The following is a 27,651-nucleotide window of genomic DNA, read 5'->3' as shown; positions in this document are numbered from 1 at the left end:
GAAATAAAAGTGTCCATCTGGGACAGTTCATTGTCAGTCAAATTGAAGATACTGATGTTTCATCAATCATGCCACTTGAACCAAGACCAAAATGACAAACAAATGAATTACATTGTGCTGCCAATTTTGCCATGGCGGCAACACTGCTCTTGGTGCTTGTGTTTTTTTTAGAAGTTTTTGACAACTTTGTTTTCTGTGACACACTTTCTTCCAGCACACTGAGTTCTGGTCACTCGGGGAGCCCGATGGGTCAGGGCTGTGGCCCCATGTCTCCACAGGAGGAGGCAACAGCTCCAGTCACATCACCCACATCCCAAAACCCCCAGTCCCCAGGAACCAAGAGCTTCTACCCTCGTCAGGGAGCAACCTCAAAATACCTGATTGGCTGGAGGAAACCTGGGGGAACCGTCAACTCTGTGGACTTTGGCAGCACTCGCAAGTAAGATGGGAATAGTTTTTACTAACATCTGTAAATGTTTAAAACTAGTGTCTCACACGGTGCATTATGTTATGACTGGGTTATCATTGTATAGAAATGTATCCTGCTGTGAAGTGTTAATGTGGAAGAGACGAGGGGAAGGAAGGAATATTTTGTCATTTTATCCCAGTGACTGCTCACCAATATTGTTTCTTTTCGTGTGGTCAACACTGCCCCCTTGTGGTGTAGCTGGGTTTTGAGTTTTTTTTTTTTTTTTAATGACTAACAAGATAGGGGAATTATTTTTATTTATTCTAGGCAACACATCTTATCTTTGTTTTTAGGCCAAAGAATCAATACATCATTTTTGCATGATGAAAACTGCAGTTATAGCTTCTCCTCAGCAAACCACTTGGTGAAGAAATTAAATGGTGAGGGTTAAAGGGCATGTCAAAAGAACAGCTGCAGTTTCTTATCAGTCACAATTTTTCCCATCTTGTGTGCGACTTTGAACTGCTGTCCTCTACTCAAAGGCATGCTTTGGTAATTTCCAGGCTACCACACTCGTCACTTTTATTTTTATGCAGTGTCTCTTAATTAGTGTCTGAGTTTGGTTTTGCTCTTACCGCCAGACGGCACCAGAGTGATGGTCTATTGGGTGGTCAGCCGCAGCTCAGGGCCAATCTCCGGGGCTCCCAGTCACCCCAGCGGCACACTGCCAAGTCCAGCTTGGAAGAAGATTTGAAAAAGCTCATAACACTTGACAGTCCTCCACCAACTACATGTGAAGAGAAGGTAATGAGAAAGACTGTAGCCTAATGATCTATAATAATGATCATCTTAAATTAGTGTTTGATTTTTAAAAATATATTAAACTGAGTCATTTATAACTCACCAGTATGAAAGCAAGCAGAGATGTCAAATGAGATAAGAGATACCAGAAACTTTTACTGCCCAAAAGGAAATACTGATTAGTTAGATATAAGTTTTTTTTAATTAAAGTAGTTAAGGCTAGCTGATAGTAATGGATAATGTAATTGTCCACCTAGATAAAGTTAAAAGACAAACAGTTGAAGTAATGGATAATAATTACCTGAGTCCTGCAACTTCTTGTCTATGTGAAGCCGTTGTTTCCGGGCCCACTGCCCAGTCGTCGCTCCCTCCAGAGGACACTGTCAGATGAGAGTATCTACAGTGGGCAGAGGGAGCCGCCCTCCAGTGGCCAGCGTGACACACCCACAGACCTTCTGTTCAGCTGCTCCACCATGCCACGCTCACCCACCACCCGCAACGGACCAAGCCGACGAGCATCACACAAATCCCTGGGTGAATCTTCAGTATTTATAGCTGAACATAGAGGAGGTGGGAGTGTGATACATATTGTGGTGTGGGCCTTTGTTTGTAGTTATAGCAAAGGTAATGAAATTGGATCTAGACACTTCCAAAAGTTCCATTTATTGTCTACAATGTCAATTTGAATGAAGCATTGTTTTTTTGTTGCAAAGTTTATCTGTTTTTTGCAGATTCAAAGTGTCTCCAGTGTATTTTACTTCACTGTTTCTCTTTCCCAGGAGACCTTTCAGCCCCTCAGAGCTCAGAACTAGAGCAGGAGAGGAAGAGGCAGCAGCTGCAGGAGCCTGTCCTCATGCCCCTGCCTGACGCTGGGGCAGATGGCCCGCTGGACTGGGCCCACCTGGTAGATGCAGCCAAGGCCTTTGAGGGTAGGCACATGTCATGTTTTCATTTCCTCCCAGAAAATAATTGGAAGTAAAGGTTAATTACTTGTATTACTTTTCACCAGAGGATGATGCATTTCAACTCAACTGTCATCACTGTCCTCACCAGTAGAGGACAGTGTTAGTCTGTGGTGGTTCTCTCTTCAGGTCTAATAATAGCCTTTTGCTGTTTTTTCATTCAGAGCAGAGGTTGGTCTTCCTAGCAGCCCAAGAGGAAAGCTCCATGGCTGAGAGTGCAGTAGCAACCAGCCCCCAGCAGGCTGAGCCTCAGGCAGCCCCGCTGAGACAGCCCTCGCCTGGGTAAGAGGCCTTAGGTCATGGCTTGGGACCAGTGTTTGCTTTAATCCACTGACGTCCAGCTTTGTGCCATGAAAAACCCAGCAGATTTCAATCCAAAGAACTACTGCAGCTGATATCACTAATTAGTCCTCCTCTGGTTGACCGATCAGTAAAGATTAGCAGGTGCAGCCTTTGGTTGGATTAATAACCTGCTTAAATGTCGTTTGGAAATGACAGAACACAACTTCTTCAACCAATGCTTTACTCTTCCAGTGTTTGTCCCAGCTAATGTCCTGGCTGTACCTTTTCACAGAGAGACTCCAGCCTGCCTGATGGGAAAGGTCAGCCAGCTGGAGTCAATGGTAAAGGCACTACAGGAAGACCTGAAGAAAGTGAGTTATGGCTCAATTAGACTGAGAACTCTTCTTCTGTAAGACACTATAGACATTAAAGAAGCCATGAACAAGAAATCAGTAAAACTGTAATAAAAATAAAATACAATGCTGATGCTTCTGCAAATTTGTCAATGTCACAAATTTATTTACAACATCAGTAACAAACACTGACAACTGTGACAAAGCATTATACATTTCATTAATCATTTTGATGGCAAAAATGAATGTTTAGTTACATTAAAATAGCAGCTAGTTATCTTTCAAGCAGTTGCTATCAAACTGAACAGTTGAAAAACTGAATTACATTTTCACAGTGCTTTGTCTTGTAATTGATTAAATGTTCTTCATTCGCTGTTTTATGACAAGGATTTGAATAATTGAAGTCTCTTTTTTTAATGCCATGAGTTTTTCCTTGTCACAAATAGAGATAAAGAGAAAAAACAGAAGGTACAAACCTTACATCACATTGCTCATGTGGTGTTTTTTCTCGTACTTTTTGGTGACATCAGATATCATGAGACGTGCTTTATGTAATAACTTGATAAAAACTGTGTCTCTCTCTCACATCCAGGAGAAAGATGCGAAGGCATCACTGCAGGCTCAGATTCAGAGCCTGCGTGAGGACAACCAGCGTCTCCTGGAGGAGTCCTACAGCGCCTCAGCCAAGCTCAAGAAGTTCACTGAGTGGGTTTTCAACACCATTGACATGAACTGATGCACAATGCTGCTGACTGCACTACATTAGGAATTTGACCATTATTCAAGCTGATCTGAAACTTGGTTGTTCTGTGTTGTACACACAACAGGATTACCTGTAGTAAAAAAAATATATATTAACATTATCCATTTCTCTTTGGCCTTTACAAACTAGTGCCAACATGGACTTAACATGCCATCCTTCTTCAGCCTTACAGATCTGTGATAATCGCCATGAAAGACAAATCATTACAAGAAAGAAGAGACAGAGGAAAAGAGCAGTGGTGTTCCTGTGCGACAGTTTTGATCAGCATGCACTCCCTTCTTTAAGATTTCGCAAATGATAAGATGCTTTGTGTCCATTTTAATGGATTGTTGGTTTTCCTGCATGTCAGAGACAGCAAGATGTTGAAATTAACCTAAAGGGATTTAAAATCACTGTCCCAGTTTAGCCCCTCAGCTAACCTAGTTACATGTGAATAGATTTCCAATTAAAGAGCTCCAGCACAGTTTAAAATGTGTTCATCCCATGCAAGAGTTGGTGGAAAATATCCCTGTATTTCTCTGATAGAGATTGACACTTTCCAAGAATGAACTGTCAGTTCATCGTGTTGTAAATTAATTGCTGTTTAGATATTCCCCCATCTTCCCAATTCAAAGCTCGCAGCACTGATTATATTTTATTACTGACTAAAGGAAAAGAAGCTCAGTGAGATGATGGGTAGATTCACCTCCTGTAAGACACTGTTCACTAGCAGTGTGGGTAAATGTACACAGACAGACAAGCAGCCTTTGCATAGCACATACTGTAAACAGTGTAAGGTGATGTACAGTACCTGTCTGTATTGCTTATGTAATAACATTATGTAAGTGAAACAAATGTTTTTTTTTTCCTGGAGGATTTAAAAAAAGGTAAAATTGTATAGGACTACTGGTCACAAGCTAGGAAAGAATACAGCTTATATTGTAAAAACACATCCTAATAAGAGTGACATAAAGATTGACAGGTCATTGTCACAGATTCAGATTATTGTAAATATATGATATATGTTAACATTTATTTTCTCACTCCTCCCCTTGATATGATACTAAATGTAAAGAGTATTTATGACAAAGATGGTGGCTAAGAAAAGAAAATCAGCCATATGCATTCAGAGATAATTTTACTTACAACGTTTAGTCGCCTGTATGAGAAAATATATATCATTTAATTCATAACCGTTTTCAACAGGACGAGGCAAATGTTTGATCTGGAAAACTAATACTTAATGTGTCTTTTTAAGTGTTTACAGTTTTTTTTTAGCCTTGGATTGAGTGGATTGATTGACAGAGCCACCTAGTGTTGACAACATGTAAAACGCTACATGTAATTGCCCCCCTCCCCATCCATAGCATGCTAAAAAGCCTCAATCTGCTCTTTAATTCTATTAATGGATTAAATCGGTACTATTCAATAAATTATTGCATAGTAAGATATTGTATAAATCCTGAAATTCCAGCCACTGGTTTATGTTGTATGTAAATCTGCTTGTAAGCCCAAATTAAATTTGGTCAGTAATGACCAAAGTCCTTATTTAAACCTCATACTGTAACTGTTTCCTTTTGTACTCAGATGCTGTGGAACTGTACATATGGAGAATTTGATAATCATATGAATTTGCACCTTCATTCTTATTTTTTAAGATGATTCTTGATGTATTTCTGCTTTGTTGGCTAGGATATTGTGGAGCAATCTGAAAGGAACAATATGAGAGACAAAGAGGGGATGAGTCAGGACAAAGAGTATGAGCCAGACTCAAACGAAGAGTCCCAGGGCCCTAGCACAGCAGATCGCCCCTGCACCTTCATTCTTAACATGTGTGACAGCATGTGGTTCTGTTTCCATTGAGCTGTGATGTGTAAAAAAATGTTTATATCTATTAAAGATATTTTGTTGAATTACACTTTGTCTTGTGGAGTGGTCTTTTTTATAGATATAATGTACTCAACCTGGGACAACCTAAGGTGGTTTCAGAGTAAGTGCATACTTGTCAGTGACCTGACAGGATGTAGCTGCCTGTTGTTGTATTGTGACTAACGCAGAACTGCTGTTTTTCCACTTAGGCATGAGTCGCAAGGCAGTGTCCTGGACAGAGTCTGATGGGACCTATTGATGGAGGAGGACAACCTGAAAGAGGCCCAGGTAATAGCGTGGACAACTAGAGATCCAAGAAATTAGTTATGGCAACTGCAAAGATGTTTTTGGAATCAGGAATAAATTCATGTTTGGTCTTTTCATCCATCCATCATCCATACCCACTTATTCCTATTTAGGGTCACAGGGATCTGCTGGAGCCTATCCCAGCTCTCTTTGGGTGGAAGGCAGGGGTACACCCTGGACAGGTCACCAGTCCATCACAGGGCCACATAGAGACAAACAACCTCACACACTCACACTCACTCCTATGGGCAATTTAGAGTCACCAATCAACCTGACATACATGTTTTTGGACTGTGGGAGGAAACCAGAGTACCTGGAGAAAACCCACACAGGTCCCTGCTAGGTTTTCCAACCAGGAACCTTTTTGCTGTGACAACAGCACCAATCACTACCCCACCGTGCTGCCTAAAAGCTAACGGTGATATTCTGGTGATATCCCTGTATGTATTTGTCAAGCACGTCTCTGCAGTCACTCTCGATATATGCTGCATCTCTGTGCTGCTGTGTGTAGTGTTGCTCTCTGGCATTTGTGGCTGTGAACAGGCTGTTCAATAATTTAGCATTAACGCAGATTAAAGCTGGGCTGGCCCCCTTAAAGCAGATTAGAGAAGTCCCTGTTTGTCTGTCACCTTGTTGATGGTGCTCCTTAATGCCAGAGCAGCTCATAGGACAGGAAGATATGCTAATAGCAGGTCAACGGGGTCCTGTGTGTAGTTTGTTGTAATCAGTGAGGATGGGTGGTTATGTCATATGGTGATAAGACAGATGCACAGAGAGGTAGATATTACAGTTATGATAGCAGAGATCTAATAATGTGGATGTAATATGGTAAGGAGAGTGGAATGTGAGAAGAGAAATGTGTGGGGTAAGCACTATGGGCCGTCGAATGGTTTCACAGACGAGCCACTCGTGTCTGTGTGTGACCTCGGTCTCCCTTGGTTACCACATTTACTGAGAACAGCAGTTTTTATTTGTTCAATTTTGAATCTGCTTTTTTGCCTGAAGAAATGTACCGAACAAATTGTACTTGTAATAACGAGAATTGGGCTTTTCATCTGTTCAGCTTGATAAATCCAGCATTCCAGGTCTTTTCTGTGTGTAAGTAATGTCTGAGGCACACTACCGAAGCAACGCAGAAGCCTCCGCAGAGCTTAGATGTCAACACATTGCTGAGAGATGGAACAGCACTCGGTGATCAAAAGCAAACAAGATAGTTCTTTTGATAACTGGTGAACTGGTTCTGTCACCACAAACATACGTATGTGTGTGGCTCTGTCTCAGTGTGTGTTCGCTGTGCAGGCATGCATTCACAAATTGGCCATTCCATGTATTTCTGGAGAACCTTCCCCAGGGGCTTTTGGGATCTCATTTATTGCAGGGGAAAAAAAAGGTTCATTCGGTCGGGCTGCCATTTAAGCTTCAACGATTCCAGAGTTTCCATGAAGAGAGAGGAAGGAGGACAACACAGACACGCAAGAGTGGAAGAGCTGGAGTACATGTTTGTCACCCTGGAGCACAAAAAGAGAATTAATTGGTGGTATAGATAAGTATATAAATATAAGTTCTGGAAATATGTCTAACTTTGGATAGACTATTTAAGAAAACTGGCAATGAGAAGCTGTCAAGCATGAGGTTTGGATGGAAATTGTTTCCTTAAGGAATCTGGAATATACAGTCTGCATCTGTTTGTGCTCAGTAGCAGTAACTTGTTTTATATTAGCATTTCAATATCTTCCTAATGAAATGTTTCATATTTTCAGCATCAGTGGGCGCTGCTGCAGTGAGAGTCTCTCTGTCCTCCTTTTCTCTTCTCTGTGCAGCCACAGCTCGCTCTCTCTCTCTCTCTCTCTCTCTCTCTCTCTCTCACACACACACACGCGCACACACACACACACTCGCTGTCTCGTGCAGACTCTCACACTGTCTCTCTGCCCATCTTTCTCATCCCTCTATTTTCCTTTTTATATGCTCTCTATTTCCTTCACCCCCCTCTTTCCAACTTGATCTGTCCCTTTCTGTTGCAGAGCATCACCCTCCCTCACTTCTCTCTCACTCTCTCTCTCCCTCACACACACACACACACTCACTCACTCTCTCGTTCAGACTGGAGCACATGCAGACAGGGAGAGAGGGGGGATGAACGAGGTGTACACATGTGAGGATCTGAACTGCCGGGGCAAGGCAGCGCTGGTGAAGAGAGAAGAAGAAGAAGAAGAGGAGGAGGAGGTGGAATAGAGGACTACTGCAGTAACCAGCCAGCTTCTCTCTCTGTCTCTCTCACTCTCTCTCTCTAGCTGCTTCACTGCTTTCCTTCCCGTGTCTCTTCCCCTTCTCTCCCCCTCTGACAATTATACCATGAACCTGCCTGCTGCTTGTTGCTAAGGGGGAGCCAACCGGGGGAGCAGAGTGGACCAGGCATTATTTTGTTTCTAAGGTAATAAAGGCTTTAGTTACGGCAACTGTCAGGTGTCACAGATGTTGCGTTGCACTAGGCTGTTCGCCTGCTAAGAGTGAACAGGGCTTTGGGATTCACAAATCACAATTTGGTTCTGTGCATATGTGGAGCATGGCTTGTTTTGTGGGTGTTGGTGTGTGAACTCTTTGCTGGTTTCTTCAGTCAGTTAAATGGGCATCTGGATGCTTGTTTATTTGAGTCATTGCATGGGGTTTTACCTTGTGAGTGTGTATATATGTCTGTGTGTGCAATGTCCTCCTGAGTTTGTCTCTTCATAAATTGTGTATTTAAATTTGAGGAAGTGAAGAGACACACTCTGGTACCATACGTAAGGACATGTTGGTCCTCTCTGGCTGTCTTTAAGCAGCCGTCAGTGACCGGATTCTACAGTATCTATTTCGCCTTGACACAAGCTTTTACTAAACATCCTGGATGGGCCTTGTGTGGACTTTCATTTGCATGCTTGGGCAGCTCACTTGGAAAGAGGTTTTTAACTAGAATTACAGCTTCCTGTCCACAGGGGACCAATTGGCAGAGTATTGTTTTCTTTAGGCAGGTGCTATGTAATCCATACTGCCTGCTTTTCTATATGGCCCTTGAGGCGGGTGCAAAGATTAGCTGTCTAATGTGCTCAGACTCTAAAAAGAGCACAGATGTGTTAGCCGGTCGGGAGTGCTACCCTCTGCACTTCTAGTGGCTATAGCAAACAGTGAGACGAGAGCGGATGATTACTTATTCACTCATGCGTGTCACCATGCACTGTGATTAAAGCGTTCAACTGCGGTGACAAAGCCACCTTCATGTTTGCTGTTGTGCAAACTGGTGGCATGCTGAATTTTAATCATTTCAATTTTCCCCCTCTCGCCACGACGGCCGTTATCTGCAGTTGTTCAAACTTGTAACATTGTACAGATACAATTACATAATTCAACTACTCTAAATCCCCTGCCAGCAGCTGGCCCTTGGCAAGATGCAGTGTTACTAATTTAGTTAACATATAAAGGTTTAATATTGTACCTACTCATGTGTGCCAGCCATGAAATGTGTCTGTATCATCTAAATTTTCTCCACTAAACAGTTCATCATGGGTCTTTTCAAACACCAATAGCTGTTACAGTGAGTAGTGACACCCAGTGAACTGTGTGATTATTATTATGATTATTTTTTAATGGCATCTTTATTCTGACGCAATTTGTATTTTACAAGTAGCATTGGAATGTGTCAAACTGTGTAATCCACCTTCTCAACTTTCTATCCTCTGCGTAATTAAAGGACTAACACATGGTTTAACCAATTTAATACACACAGGAGACTTCAATGGCAAAGGGCAAATGGGGCTAAAGGGGCTCATCGAAGCCCAGTTGTCAGCATAGGTTATGGAAATCCTTGGTTAAGCAGAATTAATTCTCCGGAGAGAGTGAAAGGGAGGGAGAGGGGAGATAGCCCAGAGGAAGTGATGGGGACTGTGTGGAGGTTGTAAATAAATCCTTTAACAGCAGCTCTCAAAACCTAAAGCTGGAGTGGAGGGGGGGGCAGAGACAGGCAGCCATCATATGATTGATGTTAATGGAGTCAACACTTACTAATGCTTAGCAAAAAAAAAAAACAAAAGTGAGGTGTTTTTTTTTTTTTTAAGAAATATGAGTAATCAACCTCACAGTCATATTTGCGACATTTGTAGACACATCTGTGCTGTTACAGCCTTCCTGACTCCACTGGGTTGATATGCAGCACTGCAGTGCTTTCCAGCGTTTTTTAAAATGTTTTAACCTGTTGTATCCCTGTAGCCACATTTCAGATGTGTAGAATTGATTTTAACTGGATGTTATTTGATGCTATTATATCAAAAAACTTTTTTCAATTTTTTGGTAATTATTTATCGAATTACTTTTAGATAACTTTTTTGAATATTTACACCTTCTTTTTTTGAACAATTTAACTAGTTTATTTTTTACTTTTGGCTTAATTTCAAATGTTTGTCTATGATATTTAGCTGCTGCATTTACTTCAACCATTTATGTGCTACAGTTTTTTTTTTTTTTTGGAAAGTGACATGAGATTGTATTGTGATAAATAAATTGAATTGAATTTTACTGTTTTCCAACATCAGTGACATGTAACGTGCAGATGTTACAACTAACTTAAAATGCAGATATATACAATATATTATTTTCATAATTTCAAATACCTTTCAATTTCACTTAGTTTATTAAATTATTTGTACTATGCCACAGTGGTGACTCTAAATTGCCCATAGGAGTGAGTGTGAGTTTGTTTGTCTCTATGTGGCCCTGTGATGGACTGGTGACCTGTCCAGGGTGTACCCCTGCCTTTCACCCAAAGACAGCTGGGACAGGCTCCAGCTGATCCCTGTGACCCTAAAGAGGAATAAACAATAGATAATAGAAATTGGATGGATGCCACATTAGTCCCTGTCAGCTGCAGAACTATCCTCTGAGATTTCTTGTATACAGTACTGTTATTGCATGTTCATGATTTGACATTGTAGCTTAGTTAATGTTCACCCTGCATCAGGCTGCTTGGGTTTTTATCTGTCTGTAGTGTGACAGATGTCCTTTTTGGAGACAGCAGCATGGATTTTGGCAGCTGAATGTCATGATGATAAAAGATGAAGGAATTTCATCAAATCATCATTTTGTGTTCTTCCACTATCCGGTGGATGTCCATTTCTGTGTTCATGTGATGCATTTGTTTCTTTGACAGGACTGAGTGAAAATGGCGGAGGGGTCCAGAGACAGGGAGCAGGGAGGCACTGGCACCACTGATCCAGAGGAGGACTCCCCCAATATGATCGTCTACAGAAAGGCAAGGCTGACAATGTGTATGCTAAAGTATCTGAGTTATATGATGGGAGAGACATTCGCGGAGAGGCGATGACCCATAGACAGGCTCCTGACAGCCCACTGGTCTGTAACAGTGTGTTTCTACCACACACATGTTTCCCTGTCAGACTGACTGAGGTTTCAAGAAGCCTCTCTTTCAACCATCTTGGAACAAACTGAACTCTTGCTCTCTTTCTCAGTCGTCCTCTCCTGTCAGGACCTTTTTCTTCCATTGTATCCATCACTAGCCTGGCAAACTTTAGCTTTCCATTGTTTAATAAGCTCTCAATCCCATCAGTGATGGTTGGGACAGTGAGAGGTGCTTTCGGTGTCAAGGGTAATTACTTTGTCCCCATGGTGCCTCACTTTCAGTATCTGCTGTTGGACTGGAGAGGGTGAGCAATATTGGTGGCTAATTACATGGATGTTCGCTGGTGTTGGGAGAAAGTGACTGATTCTCAAGGGCTGGAGTTTTTCTTTCAATTACTGAATTGTGACAGTCCACGTTTGATCAGGCTTAACCCATGAGATCCACTGCCCCTGCCAAGGCTGCTGTCTTGATTACAGTATAAAGTGAGCTATAAGCAGGCTGCAGTTGATGGACTGTGTCCCACGGTCCCAAATCTGTTGTTTCATCCTGCTCCTAATGATTGTCCATTAATATAGTGAAAAGAAAAAAAACAGATTAGTGGAAGAATGGGCGAGACAGGATGTGAAATAATTGTAGGCAGTGACTGCATCAGTCAGTAAAATTTCCTTTTTAGTCACACTGTTAACTGTGTGCCACTGTAGAGCTTAGAGCTCGGTGGCATATAGAAGAATTTCAGTATCTTTCTCAATTTTTGTTAATAAACACCTGTATTCTGCAGCTCACCTGGAAAACCTGTCAGGATTTCCTTTTTACCCAGAAACTTAAAGAAACTCTCACGCTACTTCTCATGTTGATGTTCCAGCAGTTACACGTCACACGTAAGCAGTTGGCAGCATGAGGGGAAGTGGAAGTGCATTGCCAGCAACAATTTACTTGTCTACTGTAAACACTCAACCTGTTAGTGAAGCAGTGGGCATTTCCAGTCTCTTAGAGTGTCTGCCAGGAACCTGGGAATAACAATAAATAATCAGATCATATATAAAATATTTGTGTGGCAGTTTTTAGACTAACAGCTCCCCTCGCTGAAGCCTCGATATTTGTGTTGTGCGGGTCTAAGCTGTGTGTGTGTGTGTTTGTGTGCCAGTTCTGCATGGTTAATATATTCATTGTTTATGCAGTTTTGTCATCATCCTCAATGTATTCTCAGAAGCTGTCACGCTGCAGAGAGAACATACTGTACCTACATACTGTAGTTGCATGTAATACTGGGGATCTTCATGGATTTCACACTACAGCTTCATTATGTAACTTTACACATGCCTGGAGGCAACACATTTAAGAGGCTAGTTTTTGCTTGTCAGGATGCTGCCTGAGGTAGTATTCATCATTTCATGATTTATTCATACACAGTGACAACAGACAGATGAGTCTGAGAGTGACTGTTTTTTTTTTTTTTTTTTTGCTTTGAATTGGATTTTATTTGGTTTTATTTGAATGCTTTAAAGAAAAAAGCTTAGGATGAAATGTAGCTGGATAAGATATACATAAAACAGATTAATAATCCAAGACCTAATAATAGTCTTACTATAATATTTGGCATGCTTGCTGTGTTCTAATGTAGTATGCAGACTTTGATTGAATTGCTATACTTTATTATTTTCTTATAATTCTTGTGAGTGCCACTCACCAGCTGAGGATGTAAAGTAGGCCACATGATGGAGGTGCCCATGGCCTCCGTGCTCAGTGATGGGCACCCCGGTGCAGTGTGAAGGTGCTGCTTGCAAAGAGGCAGAAGTTCATTATGATGACAGTTAGGCAAGGAGAATGTGATGCGTTTAGCACTATGATGCTCAGACGCGTTCTAGGTGCTGCAGTACTATCTAGGTATGTCTCTCTCCACCTACAGAAATAGGAAGTGAAGCAAAACAATCCAATAACTGCATAACATCTCATTGCATCAAGAACTTGTGGAGAAAAGTTTGTCTATCTGAAGTAGATTACACATGTACTGCAAATGGGCACACACCAAAAGCCACGCACACGCATCATGCTGGCTGAATGCTCACTACCTGTTCTTGTTGTTTTTGTCCTTACTGGGTTTGGCATGCTCAGCAGACAGAATGTGGCAGCCAGATGAATAGGACTGGCACCATGAGACACACAAAAAATAAACCATGTTGAGAAGCACTACTGTGCTGGGAAATGCATTTAAACTGAGGAGTGAAGCCACTTTGCTGCTCTGTTGGGGTAAAGCTCAGTAACTATTAATAGCAAACCTCTCTCAACCTTAAATACATGTGTGTCTTCTCCAATCCACACTCTGTGAGTCTTCTGAACTCTGATGGGGTCACACTTTTGACTTGTGCAGCTAATTACTGATGAAGGACTGTCCTGTCCTACTGCCCAGGAAGAGTTAAACATTTGTGTTACAGTACATCGCCCCAATCTTTAATTCAGGCCATGAAATGTTAGTGGCATCATTCTTGGCACGTTCATACAAACCTTTCACATTTCTTATGTTTATACAGTTTGGTCATGTTATATCATCTTCTTATTAAATTATATTTCTGTATTTACTTCAGTTAGTGTACTATTATTATTTCTGTTGAGAACAGAGATAATAACTAAGACTAGTTTCTTGTTGTCTTCTGCCTGCTGTTTATGCTGTAAACCTCGACTGGTGTTTGTGCTGGACTCACTGGGAGCTGTGGTCTTGAACCCACTCTGCTGCTCTGCTCCTCCTCTCTGCTGTCTATTGTATGCTCAACTATTTGAAGCATTTTGTATTTTAACTTTCACATTTTTTAAGCATTGTTATTCATGTAAAGCAAATCAGCAGTAATGGGCTGCTGCTGCCTTGGTGTTTAACAATGATAAAGACACGGTACCTGAATGGTAAGCAGGTAGGCAGAGCTGTGGGGCTGAATTGAATGTAGTTAGTGGAGGGAGGGTGGTGTGAGGGAGATGGGGCACCAAGAACCGCAGTGGGATGTGCAGCCTGTTTTACATCCATTAAGATAGTGAGTCTGTTCCACTTTATTTAAAACTGGATTGGTATTAGTTAATAGTACAATTTCACCTCTTATTTTGTTCCTCATCTCATTATACAGTGACCGCTTCACCACTGTAGGCAGGAACAATTACAGTGACTCTCAGTTTTCTTATTTTTTTTTTTATTACTTTCCTCCCTTTCTTTGTCTCCCCCTCTCTTCCTTTTCTCAGCATTTCGTTTGCTTCTTACTAATTAATAATTAAAGCTCATTTCAAGTCTTCAGTCTTCAGTCTTCTGAAAAATATCTGGCCATCTAAGATGTCACATCCTCTCATTCCTTTATTCATATCCAGCACAGTTTTTTATCATCCCTTGGTATTTTTATCCATGTAAGTGCTTCCAAATGTGAAAAGGGGAGGACTAGAGAGGAAAAGGACAAATGGGGGTGACTCTGATGTCTTAACAAAGCACCATATCTGTAAGTAAGCTGACCAGCTCTTTAAATATGCAGTTGCATGAACTTTAATGTGTTGTGATCAAGTATGACAGTGGAAGGGTGACTAGCATGAGTTATCACACCTGTGTCACTCTTTCAGACTGGACACAAGTTGAATTTAACTAGCGATATATTACCAGTGCTAACTTTAACCACCTGCCTGGCTGACAGGCACTGCTGTAGCTGTTCTACATCAGTGCCTGTCAGCCAGTTGGGTTTTGTTGGGTATTTTAGAGACATGACACAGAGGGAGTTGGTATGGATGATATGGAAAAACTGTAAATATGTGTAAGATTAGAGCTATTACACTGCCAGTTAAACACTGACTCTATCTCTGGGTGGCACAAAAAGATACATCGTCCATTCGCCTACCACAGCAGGGACTGACAGCTGCTTGGGTTCAAAAGGTCAAGCGGTCTGAAGCGCTGTAGTTGAAGTTGTAGTTGATGCTGTTGCTGGTCAGAAGGCAGTTTCTCTGCTTCTGCTTCGTCCTGCTGCTGCTGCCGTTAGTCACACTCTCTCGTCTGTCTGAATTCTCTCGTGGACCCAAGGGGGATATATCTCTCCTCTTTTAAGGATAACCTCCATCTCAGGCATCTATGTGCCACTGTTCCTGTATACACTTAAGATAGCACCGTCCTGCTCTGGATATCACCTCTGCAGCTGCAGGGACGAGTTCTCCCAGTGCTTTATCTTCTACGACTGTTTTAACACCGTCTCCACTAGCACCACTGGAGCCTTTATCTGAGGCGCTGGTATGGGCTGAACTATCAGGGTCATGCTGAAGCCTGTGTGCCTGTATGCTAAGTGCCAGTGTGGGTTGCTTTCCTCGTTGGGTCAATAAGATAAAACAACAGTAACAGTGCAAAGCCTTATCTCTTATATAACCAAACTCTGTTTGATGTGTTGGCTTTTCTTTTCTTTCCAGTAAAGCAGAAGGACCAACACATGACATTCCTGGAAATCCACTGTAAAACAAATCATAATTGGATAATAATTCACAGTGTTTTGGCAGCTTGAGCAGTGTGTTGACAGCATTATTCACCTCATCCATTGAGAATTGCTGTGACAGAAATAAAAGGCTTTTCTCCAGTGAGGAAAGTCCTCCCTGTGCCACTGCCTCTTCTGGTCTCCCTCCCTGTTTGCACATTGTTGGCAGTGTGCTCTTAAAGGAGCACATTTAATAATGCAGAAAGTGTCCCTGTGCTTCTTACTGGGACTGGAGCATAAACTGTCATATACATGCTTAGGGTGATTTTAACTGGGAGCTTGGTGAACTAGCCCCATTGTGCCCTACTTCTAAATCCCCTCTCTAACTCCCCCTGAGCCTCCCACTTATCACAGGCTGAAAAGGCTGCTTAGACTAGTCACACTAGAGATGGAGTATGTCTTAAATACCTCCTACTGTACTCTGAACACCCTCAGCGTCACTCCACTGAGGGAGTTCGTTGCACTCCTACAGAATAGATGACATGAAAATACTGGAAATATGTATATAATTACAGCAGTTTACTCAGAGAGGATAAAACCCCCATTAACTCCATAATAGCATCAGCGAGGAAACTGTGGGTCTGTTACACTGTTGTTGATGATGCTGCTAAAGAATAAACTCTTGTGTGATTATGTACAGTAAATACTAATGGATTATTGGAACCGCCTCTGACAGTAGTAAGTTTAAAACCGCTGGTGCTCAGTGCCTCAGGGTGACACGCTGACATGTTTGACAGCAGTGACTCTCAGGGAAAAACTGTAGCACTGCGGTAGTGCTGACATGCCCAGTTAGTAAAAAAAGAAATACAAAAAGCAAACAAGCGTGTACAGTCCCACATGGTTTAAACCCTTTTTTTTCATAACAAACTGTATTCACAGCTATGGGGATAATAGTTACATGCTTGTATTGCACTCTGTAATAATACCTGCCCCTCATGAGTCTAGCCAGGAAACAAGAGGATATCAGGCTGGACTCATAAAGGAGTAGAAAGTCGGATTGAGTTGGCCAGAGGGAGCCATGCTTTGTCAGCCATGATGTTGCCAAAGTAAACACTGAGACAAGTAGGGGCATGAAAGGTGACATCAACTGAGTAGATTATATTTACAAAGTAGGATTAAGCCCAAAAATCCATGGGGGAGTCAATTAAAATAGCACCATCAACTGTGCTTAAAGCGGCTGTTCATCTTCAAATGAACAGGACTGGAATATTTCTCTAAAAGGAGCTAGTTCATGTCTTTATCTGTCTATGGGCCTGCAAAACAAGCTGTGAATGATACACCATCACCTTTTTAGTGTTTTAGTGGCAAAGTTTTAAGCTAAAATTTGCCTAATTACAGATCCAGCAAATGTGTTAATAAGCATTTGCATTTGTGAGTTTTTATCTTCAAAAACTTTGCATACATTTGTGGACTCATGTTTCTGATCACCTGACCAATGTAAACCCTTAGCAGCGTATTTAGCTCTTTAGCTGCTTGCGTGAACAGTGTCAAGGCTGACGAGCACAGAGCAGGTTATTAAAGTGGCTCACTGGATAATTAGCACTTGTGGTATATGAGCACGATAAGCCATAGGTCTTTATTTATAAAGACTGAAAACTAAGTTTCTGTTCATGGTGACTGAATTAGACAGATGATGGGTAAATGAAATGGAATCTGTAAGCTGGTTGTTGAGTGCAGTACAATAGCTTTTCAGATTGATGTGTGCATCTTATTGCAAAACTTGACCTTGCCTTTGTAATCTGTGCTGCTCTGCACTTCTTCTTTTACAACTAACTCTGACTTGCTCAAAACTCAGGTGATTTTTTTAGAAATTCTCCTCACCTCTTCTTCTGCCATTTTCATTCTGCCTACACAGATGACTGTTTTTTAGTACTGGTGCATTTATCTTTGTGTTGACAGACCAGCCGGTGATGAGGATGTCCTCAACATGGTGGAGAGAGATGATGTATGGTTTGCTGCTGGGAAAATAGCTGTATTCTACTTTCCTGATTACAAAATATTGTCTATTTTAATCTTTGGTTTGCTTGATTAGATGGCTCGTTCTCTGCTCAGAAACTAGAAGATCTCAAACAATGAAAATAACAGAAGAATCTAGTCTTACTCGTTCTCACAGGGCATTTGAAGCCTTCATTACGTCTACAGTAACACAAAGAGCATAATACATTACAGCACAGCTCATCACACTGTGAAGATTGTAAATGAAATATGGTGATCAGCAGTGTTTGCAGCATGCTTACAAATGTACTGTGATAGTAGCCCCATCTGCCAACGCTGCTATTTGTATTGTTTACAGACACATAGGTTGATGGATAAAAATGAGTTCCACTTAAAATAGGTCTGACTCAGATGAGCGGGACAGACAGAGAGGGACACAGTGTCATCTGTGCACTGTTGAAGCGCAGGTAATGATGGAGTGTTTGTTGCTGAAGTGGAGCGACTGTAATTGTCTCTGGGTTGAGGCTGAAGCAAGGATGAGTCACACAGGCCGTGAGTGTTAATCACTCCGACCAGCCATTCTGACTAAACAGCCCTTGGAGGAGAGGCCAGACCATTTGGCTTCACTCCAGAGCACGGACCTGACATACCCCAACCTTGGTTCACGTCAGACCACCTTAACTGTCCAACTTTCCCCCTTAGGGATTTTTTTTATTTAAGCTGTACACTGTCACAACAGGTCCCCAGAAATTAATTGGACAAATGATCTAAATGTCCTTGTGCGCGTGTAAAGGTGTAAACATTCAATTTGTCAAAAATGACCTTTTTATCCTTTGAGACTCAGGGAGATTTCAAAATGTTAGAGAGTGCACTATTTGATCAGTTAGTGAGTTAGATAATCAGTAGCAGATTTTCTTTCTTCTTTCCAGCTTGAGAATAATAGAAATGTCCTTCTAGAAGACCTTGCTGCTTGTGGACCCCCATTTCCACTCCAATTGTTCTGTCGATAACTCAGACGGCGGAGACCAACTCCATAATAAAGCAGTGATTACTTTCATCAAACCAAGCGAGAGAAAAGGGGAAGTGCAGAACCTGGACCGTGATGTGCTAGTGCTTGGCTTGATGAAAATTGAACCTGTTTTTACCCTTTTTTGTATGTGTTCAGATTTCATATGCGCATCCATAGGAGAATCCTTTAAACCGAGTTTTGTATGCCTTCTACTGGGGCCAGAAAACTTCATCAATTTCACATCCTCCTCAGCTACTTATATGCGTCAGGGAACTTAATTCATTTAGACGTTTAAATATATCCACCAATGAAAGAAACACCACTGCCTTATTTGCTTTAAATGGAAAGTGTTAAACTACTGGCCCAAACTGTTTGTTAGGTACAGTAGCTTGGCCTGTTCAGTTGTTTCATTACAGTAAGTACTGGATCACAGGGTCACATTTGTGGCCACTTTTCTAATGGAACAAACTAGAAAGAGTTAGTGTTTGTGATCTATGTTCACAAACTGAGTCCAACAGCCTTTGAGGAGAATCTGTCTGAAAGTGTGCACCATTATCCCCATTTCAGAAATTCATTCATAAGTCATGCAAAAGACAATTCCTAAAGAGAGATCAGGAAGGCAGCAGAATCGAAGCCAGTTGGAGGCCATTTCAGCAGGCTTTTCTCTAATGTTTAAAAATTGTTGTACCTTTAAACTGACCTAAGATACTTATAAGCTGATTTTAACTCCTGCTTCAATACTTATATCTACATTGTATCTGCTTTGGCAAAGTCGCCTTATATGTAACTGGTAAGTTGTGGTGACCAGTCATGTCAGAAAATTACTACTCGCTGATTTAATGTTCCTTCAAATCATTTTTAAATCCTATTCTCGCTCACCCTTCGTGCAGTGGAACAAAATAGAATGGACAATAGGATAGAAAAATAAAGGATAGCATAACTGTTGGTATTGTCCCCTCTGCCAACATCGGGCCATCAGTGAGCTCTTGTCACCCACGCAGTCTGCACTTGTCTGACCACTGTCGGTGAGAGAGGAGTCTCTGATTGGCTGATTAGCTCAGCAAATCAGTGTTGAAGCCATAGTTTCACTTACTCTGTACATTTCTGCTTAGTTTTCACTTCTGCCTCTTTTTTTTTCTTCCCCAAGCAAAAGGCAAAGCCAATGCAACTTCTTATTAAACATATTCATGATTAGAAATTGCTATATACCGTCTGTGGAGCTAAATAGATATATCTATTCTATTTATCTGCAGTATAGTTCTTTCACTTTCCCTTCTTGAATGATGAGTATAGACTGCTACCACATGGTGGTGCGGAGTTATTTCCTCTCACACAGGCACAGAACATATGTGTTAGCTTGCTCTTGGCTGTAGTTTACATGGTGTGTTCAGGTGCTTTTTGGCCCAGACAAAGGTAACATGAGGTGACGCAACAGTCGGCTTATGTTGCCGCTAGTTCTTTGCTGTCAGCTTGATGTGTTTCTGCCCTTTTACCCAGTTAATTTACCAAATCCTGATCTGCCAAACAAAGCCGTACAGCCAACCTTTACTGGGCAGACCATAGGTTTCCAAAACACACTTCTCTGTCCTCCCATGGTTCTGCCATCTCCACAACAACCACAACTCCCTGTGCTTCTGACCACAGAGAAAGATCTGCCTTTAGATTAATAGTACCTACTAGATCTCCTAAGGGACTATGTGCTATCTTCCTGAATCTGCCTTCATTTGCCGGTCTAAAAGTGCCAAGTGAAACTTCACTTAAAAGTTCACCTGTTCATTTACTACAGTGAGAGTTTGAGGAGATACAAGCACATGATAGATTCTTCTAGCATGTATCTAATCTACCAGCTTCTGTGGCCGGCACTTCCCTCTAGCCACGTTTCTTCTTTTCCCACCTCGTCCACTGGTCCTGCTGTGCATTAACTTTTTGCACATCAGTATCCATTAATTATGAATGCACTTGAATAAGAAGGTGCATTAGCACGTTAAATCTTTGTATAAAACAGGTCATGGCTTTTTGCAATCAATGTCTAAAGCTTAATTCTAAAAACACAAGGTAATCAGAGTCCTGCCTTCCAGAAACAGCTGTACATGTTATACAGACAATGGACAAACTTTGTACTGCTGTGATGAGAAAGTAATATTTGGGTCCAGTATTTTTCCATTCCCTCTCTTTTGCAGACGTTCTTTCTTTTAGTTATTCTTTCTGTGTGATATTTTATGGATGGGTTATGACAGAAATACCCTGGGCCCTGGTTAGAAAAGTGCTCTCAGCACTTGGTGTTGTGGAGGAAATAACTAGACCACTCTGATGTGCAAAGTCTTAAAGCAGGTATAGCTGTGGAAATCACGTTCATAAACCTTTGCTAAATTACAGCCAGCTGTCATGTGCAGATAGCATAGAGCCAGGGATGAAAACAGAAAAGGACACTCCACTTCATTTTGAAATATGTTAAGAGTATATTAGATCATAAAGCATGGCTAGACCCTTTCTAGGAAGCTGATTCAAAAATTCAAGGGAGTGTGATGGTTAGGTTGCAGGTTCTAGCTTGGTGGACATAATAGATGGTTCATTTTTGGCTCCCCTGAGGTGATAGTATAAAAGATTTATGAGCATATTTGGTTGCTGCCTAGCAATGCATTAGCTAGTACTGAAGGTGGTCCGTTGACATTATAGATAATCAATCAACGGTGAGTAAGGATTTGATACAATAAAAAGCACCTACTGCAGCATTCCCATTTTACTAGCTATTGATTGTATCATTCAGTCAACCAGTCAATTAACATTTGAGGTAATAGATCCCTGTAACATATTCTGTTATTATCCAGCTTCCCCCCGGCCCCTTCAGGCCTCATTCCATTTCATTAAAAGACAATCATCCATCCATTTTCAATACCCGCTTATTCCTAACCAGGGTCACAGGGATCTGCTGGAGCCTATCCCAGCTCTCTTTGGGTGAAAGGCAGGGGTACACCCTGGACAGGTCATCAGTCCATCACAGGGCCACATAGAGACAAACAACCTCACACACTCACACTCACTCCTATGGACAATTTAGAGTCACCAATCAACCTGACATACATGTTTTTGGACTGTGGGAGGAAACCAGAGGACCTGGAGAAAACCCACACAAGCACAGGGAGAACATGCAAACTCCACACAGAAAGGCCGGGTTGCGAACCCAGGATCTTCTTGCTGTGAGGCAACAGTGCTAACCACTCTTCCACCATGCTGCCAGCTAAAAGACAATCAGTGGATAATAATAGGACAAGTGGCATGTGAGGGAGAGGGTTTGACAAAGGCCAGCACTGCTGACATCTCCTCTGCGGGTCAGGAAGAGGAATGATCCCCCAGGGACTGAGTGCAGCAAAGCACATTATAGGTGTGCAGGGCTGCCTGCTGTCCTGTGGCACTGTGAGATGAGATTTTCCTTCCACATGTTAGCCAAACTGCCTGAATTTCATTACCTGTACTTGTGACTTGAAAGTAACAAGGCTTTATTGCCAGCACTGGATATCTGTCACCCTAGCGAGTTGTTTTCATAGCACCTCACCAGACTTAAAAATGATGCTTTGTATTACACACAGAACTGCTGGGGAAGCTGCCACTTGCTCTCTGGCAGTAGGATCGGGTTGTGTGAGTTAAGCATAGAAGACCCCGAGATACATTTCCACCTGCACTCTACTATGCCTACTCTCTCTTTCATAACAGGCATTTTCACTTAGTCCCTCTGTTGTCACAGTAACACTCCCAGCCCCTTAAAGCCTGTCAGCAATCTTGCACTCACAGGGAGAGCCAACATAGGTAATAAGGATGTCAGGTCTGTGGTAACACCAGTGTTTGAGTGACAGTCATACCAAAGTGGTGGAAAGTGGGGGAAGGGATGGTGCATAATGACACAGTGATACTATAAAAGTCCTCTCATACCAGTAGCCATGTCAGGTAATCCATGTATCTTCAAATGTCAAGGGCCTTGCTTATTCTCACTGTTTGTCAGCATTGAAGCAGAGGAGGACCGGAGTTGAAACTGAGAATTAGATCCATTTGCAAAGCATTGGCATCATGGAATAATGAAAGAAAATTTAACTTTAAAGTGTCTAAATAAGATGCACACACACTGTTAGAAAACATTTCCCATCTCAAATAAGTGCAACAGATGCTGGTTCTGTGTCTTTTAATAACGCTAAGGACACATTGATGAGCGAGCAAAGAGAAATTAATAGTTTTGACTGTGTAGTGCCAGCTGTTACAGTTCAGAGTTTGCTGTAAATATTGACATTAAGGAGTTATGTTGATGACTTGTAAAGCCTGAATCTCCTCTCATCTCCTCTCCTCTCCTCTCCTCTCCTCTCCTCTCCTCTCCTCTCCTCTCCTCTCCTCTCCTCTCCTCTCCTCCCCTCTCCTCTCCTCTCCTCTCCTCTCCTCTCCTCTCCTCTCCTCTCCTCTCCTCTCCTCTCCTCTCCTCTCCTCTCCTCTCCTCTCCTCCCCTCTCCTCTCCTCTCCTCTCCTCTCCTCTCCTCTCCTCTCCTCTCCTCTCCTCTCCTCCCCTCTGAGATGACTAAACTTGATAATAGAGTTTTTCTCCGGTGTCTCAGACATCAAGAACAGGCTTGTATGTCCATTGAGGGCCAAGACAAACCTGGACTTGATGACACCTCCTCGCTCTCTCTCTCTCTGTCTCTTGGTCACTCTCTCCCTCTCCCTCTCCCTCTCCATCCCTCTCTCCCTCTCTCTCGCAATTGCCATCATGCCTCAAGGAATGGGACAGGCAGGAGTTGCGTGTCAGCGTGTGACGCAAACATCAAAGATAAACAGATGGTTATGAGGTTATACCACCTCTAACCAGTCTCCTGCAGATATTATTTCATGATTAGCTGCTGCTGTGCCCCAGATATGAAGCTGAGATGAAGATCTATTTGACAAGGAAGTAAAAAAGATTCAAGCTGAACATAAATTCAGCATCACCTCTCTAACAAAGACAGAAACGGTAAGAGTAGCTTCCACAAGCCACTGAGCCCTTAAATTGGCAGCAGCAGGGAAAATGTGCCCAGTCTGAGGCCTCCATAGGGGCTATAAACTATAAGCATCCTCAAAATAGCACACTGTTATCCACTGCCGCTCATCTGACACTGTCACACCAGTGATTTCCACTTTCACATTTTAGCAGCTTACTTCAGTCTTGCGTAACAGTGAACATGCTGTGACTTAGATTTCTCCCATGACTGAGAGACAAGAAGACACTAGTGACTGGGTGAAGAAATGAAAAGCTGACAAATTATTAAAAAAAAAAAAAAAAAAAAAAAAAAAAAAAAACCCTGGAAAGAAACTGACAATCGGGCAGATAGCAGCAGATGCTTTTTGACTGGTGCAGTCTGTTCTACACACCGAGCTGTCACATCCCACCTCTCCCTCTCTATTGTTTTTTCATTATTCCATGTGCAAATAGCCTTCCTTTGCGTTTCTTTTCTAATTACAGACTATTGGCTATAAGGATACAGAACCTTATTAGAGTTTCAACCTTTACAAAGTCCCATAGGCACTTAAATTCAGGTGGTATGAGAGGTGTTTGCAGTGAAAGTAGCCTCCCTGCATGTAAATTGCTGTTAGTGAATAATTTCTAAGGTAATCTTTGCAGAGGAGTGAAGTGCAGGTAATGTGATTCTCTCCCTCTGGAGCAAATGACCTTTTGTGGCTTGTTGCTGTAGCTGTGGTTCATTTTTGACATGCAATAAAAACCGGCACAGTTATGGACCCACATGCAGCAGGGTAAAACCAGCTCATAAAAAAAAGCCAGTTGAAAGTGTGGCTGCTGATGCCCTTCATTTTAGACAGCATCTCTTTAAAAAGTAGCCCCAGTATCTGGACAGGGCACTTTGTTTTAGAGTGGACTATCTATTCAGAGGAGCAGCAGACTCCTGTTTTTGCTGCACTCAAGCCCTTAGCAACCCATGGAGTATCTAACAACAGACATTTACAAGAGTGGAGATGATCTTTTTCTGGCCTCCTTGAGTCTCATCAACAGAAAGGTGACTTGATGCGTCATCGTGCTTTGTGGATAGGCTTATTCTCTCTCTTGAGTAGAGCCTGTATTAGCCTAACAGTGTTTCCATTAGCATTTGTCTCATAAGGATTTTGCTAAACCTTTGATTTTTAAGCAAGGGAGCTTGGTAATTCCTCTTTTCTTAAGAACCAGCATCAGAAAGCACTAACAACAAGATTATCCCTTCCATCCAAAGAGCTCGATCTGTAATTGTAATTTAGTCAAGCTGGCATGCTGCCCACGCTGGGCCCGAACTTGACAAACTTTTAATTCCTTAGCTCCTCTCGCTGCTGTGTTGCCATAGCGATTGGAAATCTAAGTTGACGCACACATGGTGACCCATCATGTCTCTGAAAATCTCCACATCGCACCCACCTCTGTTACCATAAGGGATCTTCAACTGGCCCAAACAAGCAATGACGAATCCTCATCAACACTTATTGTCCCAACACGTGGGTCTGATTGGTTCAAAGTGAAGTGCATCATCACTGTTGGACTCTTCTGAATCTCAGTATGCTCCCCCCGAGGAACATCCAGCTGGATGGGCAATCAGGCAGTGGCTAATTGGACTCTTTGTACAGTCCTGTACCTCTGGGAGTCTTTGTCAGGACAAGGTCTCTATTGTGTTGTGACCACTTTAAGCTGAAGAGACTGCTGATGACAATTCATGTGTAACTGAATCACATGAATTGACAGGGCAACACCTGGCTTAAGGAACAAATGCCACTGAACATTTCAAATTCACTGCATGAGCTGCAGGAGCTATAATGAAGTATTTACATGCCTGCTGACAGGAAACCCAGACTGCCTCCTTTTGTGTTGCCTCATCTAAAGAAGCCACTCAGCAGAACAACACACACGTGCTCGGGCATACGTTTAACCTTCAGCAGCAAAATTATGTAACCCAGAGAGCCCAGATTTGAGTAAATAGGATTTCTTTTCACCACATTCAAACAATTAACTTTAGTGCACTTACAATCCATTGCCACTAAAGATTACAGGGATTACATATGAAAGGTATTGGCAGAAAGGGGAAATGACTTCACTGGAGTGTAAACTGCATTTTTTTTTTCATCTGCAGGACCTGATGGGAAAACAGTTGTTTATTGCAGAACAAAAAAAAAAAGGCTTTCCCTGCAGGGTATTCCTGTGGAGATGGTAATTTGCAAAAGTGATGGATCAGTGCATATGTCTCTTTCAGAACCATTATGATAAGTTGATGCCTCAGTGCAATACAGTATTAGACGTGGCAGGTGATTTGCGTTCGGTAATGATGAGAATCATTACCAAGTGCACTGAGGCAACTGTTTATGTTTCAGAGCATGTGCTTATATGCACTTTGTAAACATCACTCTGCATGGGCATGAGGCAGTGTGTGATCGAGTATGTGCCGATGTGATTCATTTACACGTCTCCAAAGTCGTATAAGTTTCCAACCATCACTCTTGCTTGCCAGGCTTTTCTAGTCCGCTGTGTTGCTCCTCGTGCGACTGTCAGTGTCTGGTGTCTCTTCCTGAAGTGTCAGATCCAGCAGAGAAGCTCTCACAGCTCCCTCATCGTGACATGCTAAGAGAGCTGGATGGTGGTGGCAGTGGGGTTGAGACATGGGAGAGAGTAGCTGCTGGTGGGGTGGGGTGGGGGGTGAAGGTCTCACTCCAGCAGGTTTTATTCTTACCTCATTCCCCAGGGTACCACACACCAGCTGGAACTCACTTAATTATGCACCCAGTATGGCTCAGAGGTCAAATGGAACTCAGAAAAGTACTGTGTGACAGTTTGGGTCTTCACAGTACATCATCCAAAAAGTTAGCACTGAATTCACAGGTTTTACAATTATTCTGTATTTTGCAGCTACATCAGAGTGAACATGTAACACCACCTGACCATAAACCTATAACACAGCAAAGGAAGACAAGCCAACAAGCTCAAACCTAGTTCGTGGAAATGCACAGCCTGAGCAATGAAAACTGAAATCTACTGTATATTGTTTTTTAGGGTAATCAAATGTCACTTTGTGTTACATGTGTTACATATCTAAAAAATATCACTTCCAGTTTGTTGACTCTAATAGTACATCTAAAAAAAATAAATTTAGAATCTCAGAAATGAAAATGAAGCAAAAATGGGTTGCTATTCTAGTGGTGTCCTACAGGCCCACAAGAGTCTGGAAAAGACAGCGCTTATGACAACACACTCGGTGTGAAAACACTGGGAAGGCTACTGTTCTGTGAGGTGATGGGGGGGGGGTGTCGATGTAGCTGCAGAGGACAGAGGGTTTTAAGGTGCTCCAACAGCCTGCAGCCGTCAACAAACCTGACAGTATAGATAAAGAAAATGTTGCTATAGAATGATTTAACAGTGCAGTTCATATGAGCCAGGGCAACACGATATAGTTCATCTGATCCTAAGCTAAACGACACAGAAGCTGACCTGAGGTGAATTCAAAGCCAAAGCGAAGAAACCAATTTATTGTGAGGCAGTGATTTTCCTGGTTCTGGTCTGTGACGCAGTGACCTCTATCATATTTGGCAAAAGACACAAAACAAATCATCAAATCAGAAATTTTTTTTTTTTTTCAGTTTCTAGCTGCACCGATAGTGTTTCATACCTCTGAAATAAGACTAAACTGGATTTTAATATTCAGCCAGCTATAAATACCCAGTTTGTTCGCAAAGGTCAGGTGATGAATAATTATTTATTACGGTGTTTCCATTTATTGTTGAAGGTTACTACATATTTATTCATATTTTCCTCGGTCTCTAGGGGTTGAGGTTTGTAGCACAGAAACTGTAGCATCCTGGTAAGATATTGATTATTTTAATAAATGGAAACAATGAAATATCACCTTAGTATAAATTAAATTCAGAAGAAGAAGACAGTTCACATTGTCTAGTCACATTATGTCATGCAGCTGTTGTATGTTATTTAGAGTAGTGAAATCCAGCCAGCTACTCTTTTTTGTAATAGTATTATACATAATATAATAACATCCTAATATATGCTAATACATTTAAAATGTGGTCATGCTCTTTTCTGATTATGGCGCAAGGTTTTTACACAGAAATCTTTTTCTGTT

General features: G+C 41.9%; 2 protein-coding genes across 10 annotated transcripts in view; both read left to right on the top strand.

Moving 5' to 3' along the window:
* LOC113128550 (signal-induced proliferation-associated 1-like protein 1) overlaps positions 1–5,467 on the top strand; it is a 32,270-nt gene extending 26,803 nt beyond the window's left edge. For 5 of the 7 annotated variants that reach the window (XM_026304020.2, XM_026303969.2, XM_026303977.2 and 2 more), the window contains 8 exons: positions 215–439; positions 1,051–1,213; positions 1,543–1,744; positions 1,990–2,139; positions 2,337–2,454; positions 2,747–2,825; positions 3,400–3,512; positions 5,242–5,467. In XM_026304020.2, coding sequence (XP_026159805.1) covers positions 215–439; positions 1,051–1,213; positions 1,543–1,744; positions 1,990–2,139; positions 2,337–2,454; positions 2,747–2,825; positions 3,400–3,512; positions 5,242–5,275 — 1,084 coding nt within the window. In that variant the 3' untranslated portion in view covers positions 5,276–5,467. Of the gene's footprint in view, positions 1–214; positions 440–1,050; positions 1,214–1,542; positions 1,745–1,989; positions 2,140–2,336; positions 2,455–2,746; positions 2,826–3,399; positions 4,027–5,241 lie in introns of those variants that run through there. The other 2 variants (XM_026304012.1, XM_026304002.1) reach the window with 2 other exon arrangements.
* A 5,448-nt stretch (positions 5,468–10,915) lies between these two features.
* The window catches only part of LOC113126050 (regulator of G-protein signaling 6-like), a 30,720-nt gene continuing 13,984 nt past the window's right edge, over positions 10,916–27,651 (top strand). For all 3 annotated transcript variants that reach the window (XM_026299833.1, XM_026299824.1, XM_026299813.1), the window contains exon 1: positions 10,916–11,005. In XM_026299833.1, coding sequence (XP_026155618.1) covers positions 10,916–11,005 — 90 coding nt within the window. The remainder of the gene's footprint in view (positions 11,006–27,651) is intronic.

Source organism: Mastacembelus armatus, chromosome 22, assembly GCF_900324485.2.
Source record: "Mastacembelus armatus chromosome 22, fMasArm1.2, whole genome shotgun sequence".
NCBI classification, from domain to species: domain Eukaryota; kingdom Metazoa; phylum Chordata; class Actinopteri; order Synbranchiformes; family Mastacembelidae; genus Mastacembelus; species Mastacembelus armatus.
The sequence above is the reverse complement of the archived record's forward strand: the minus strand, read 5'-3'. Positions and strand labels throughout refer to the sequence as shown.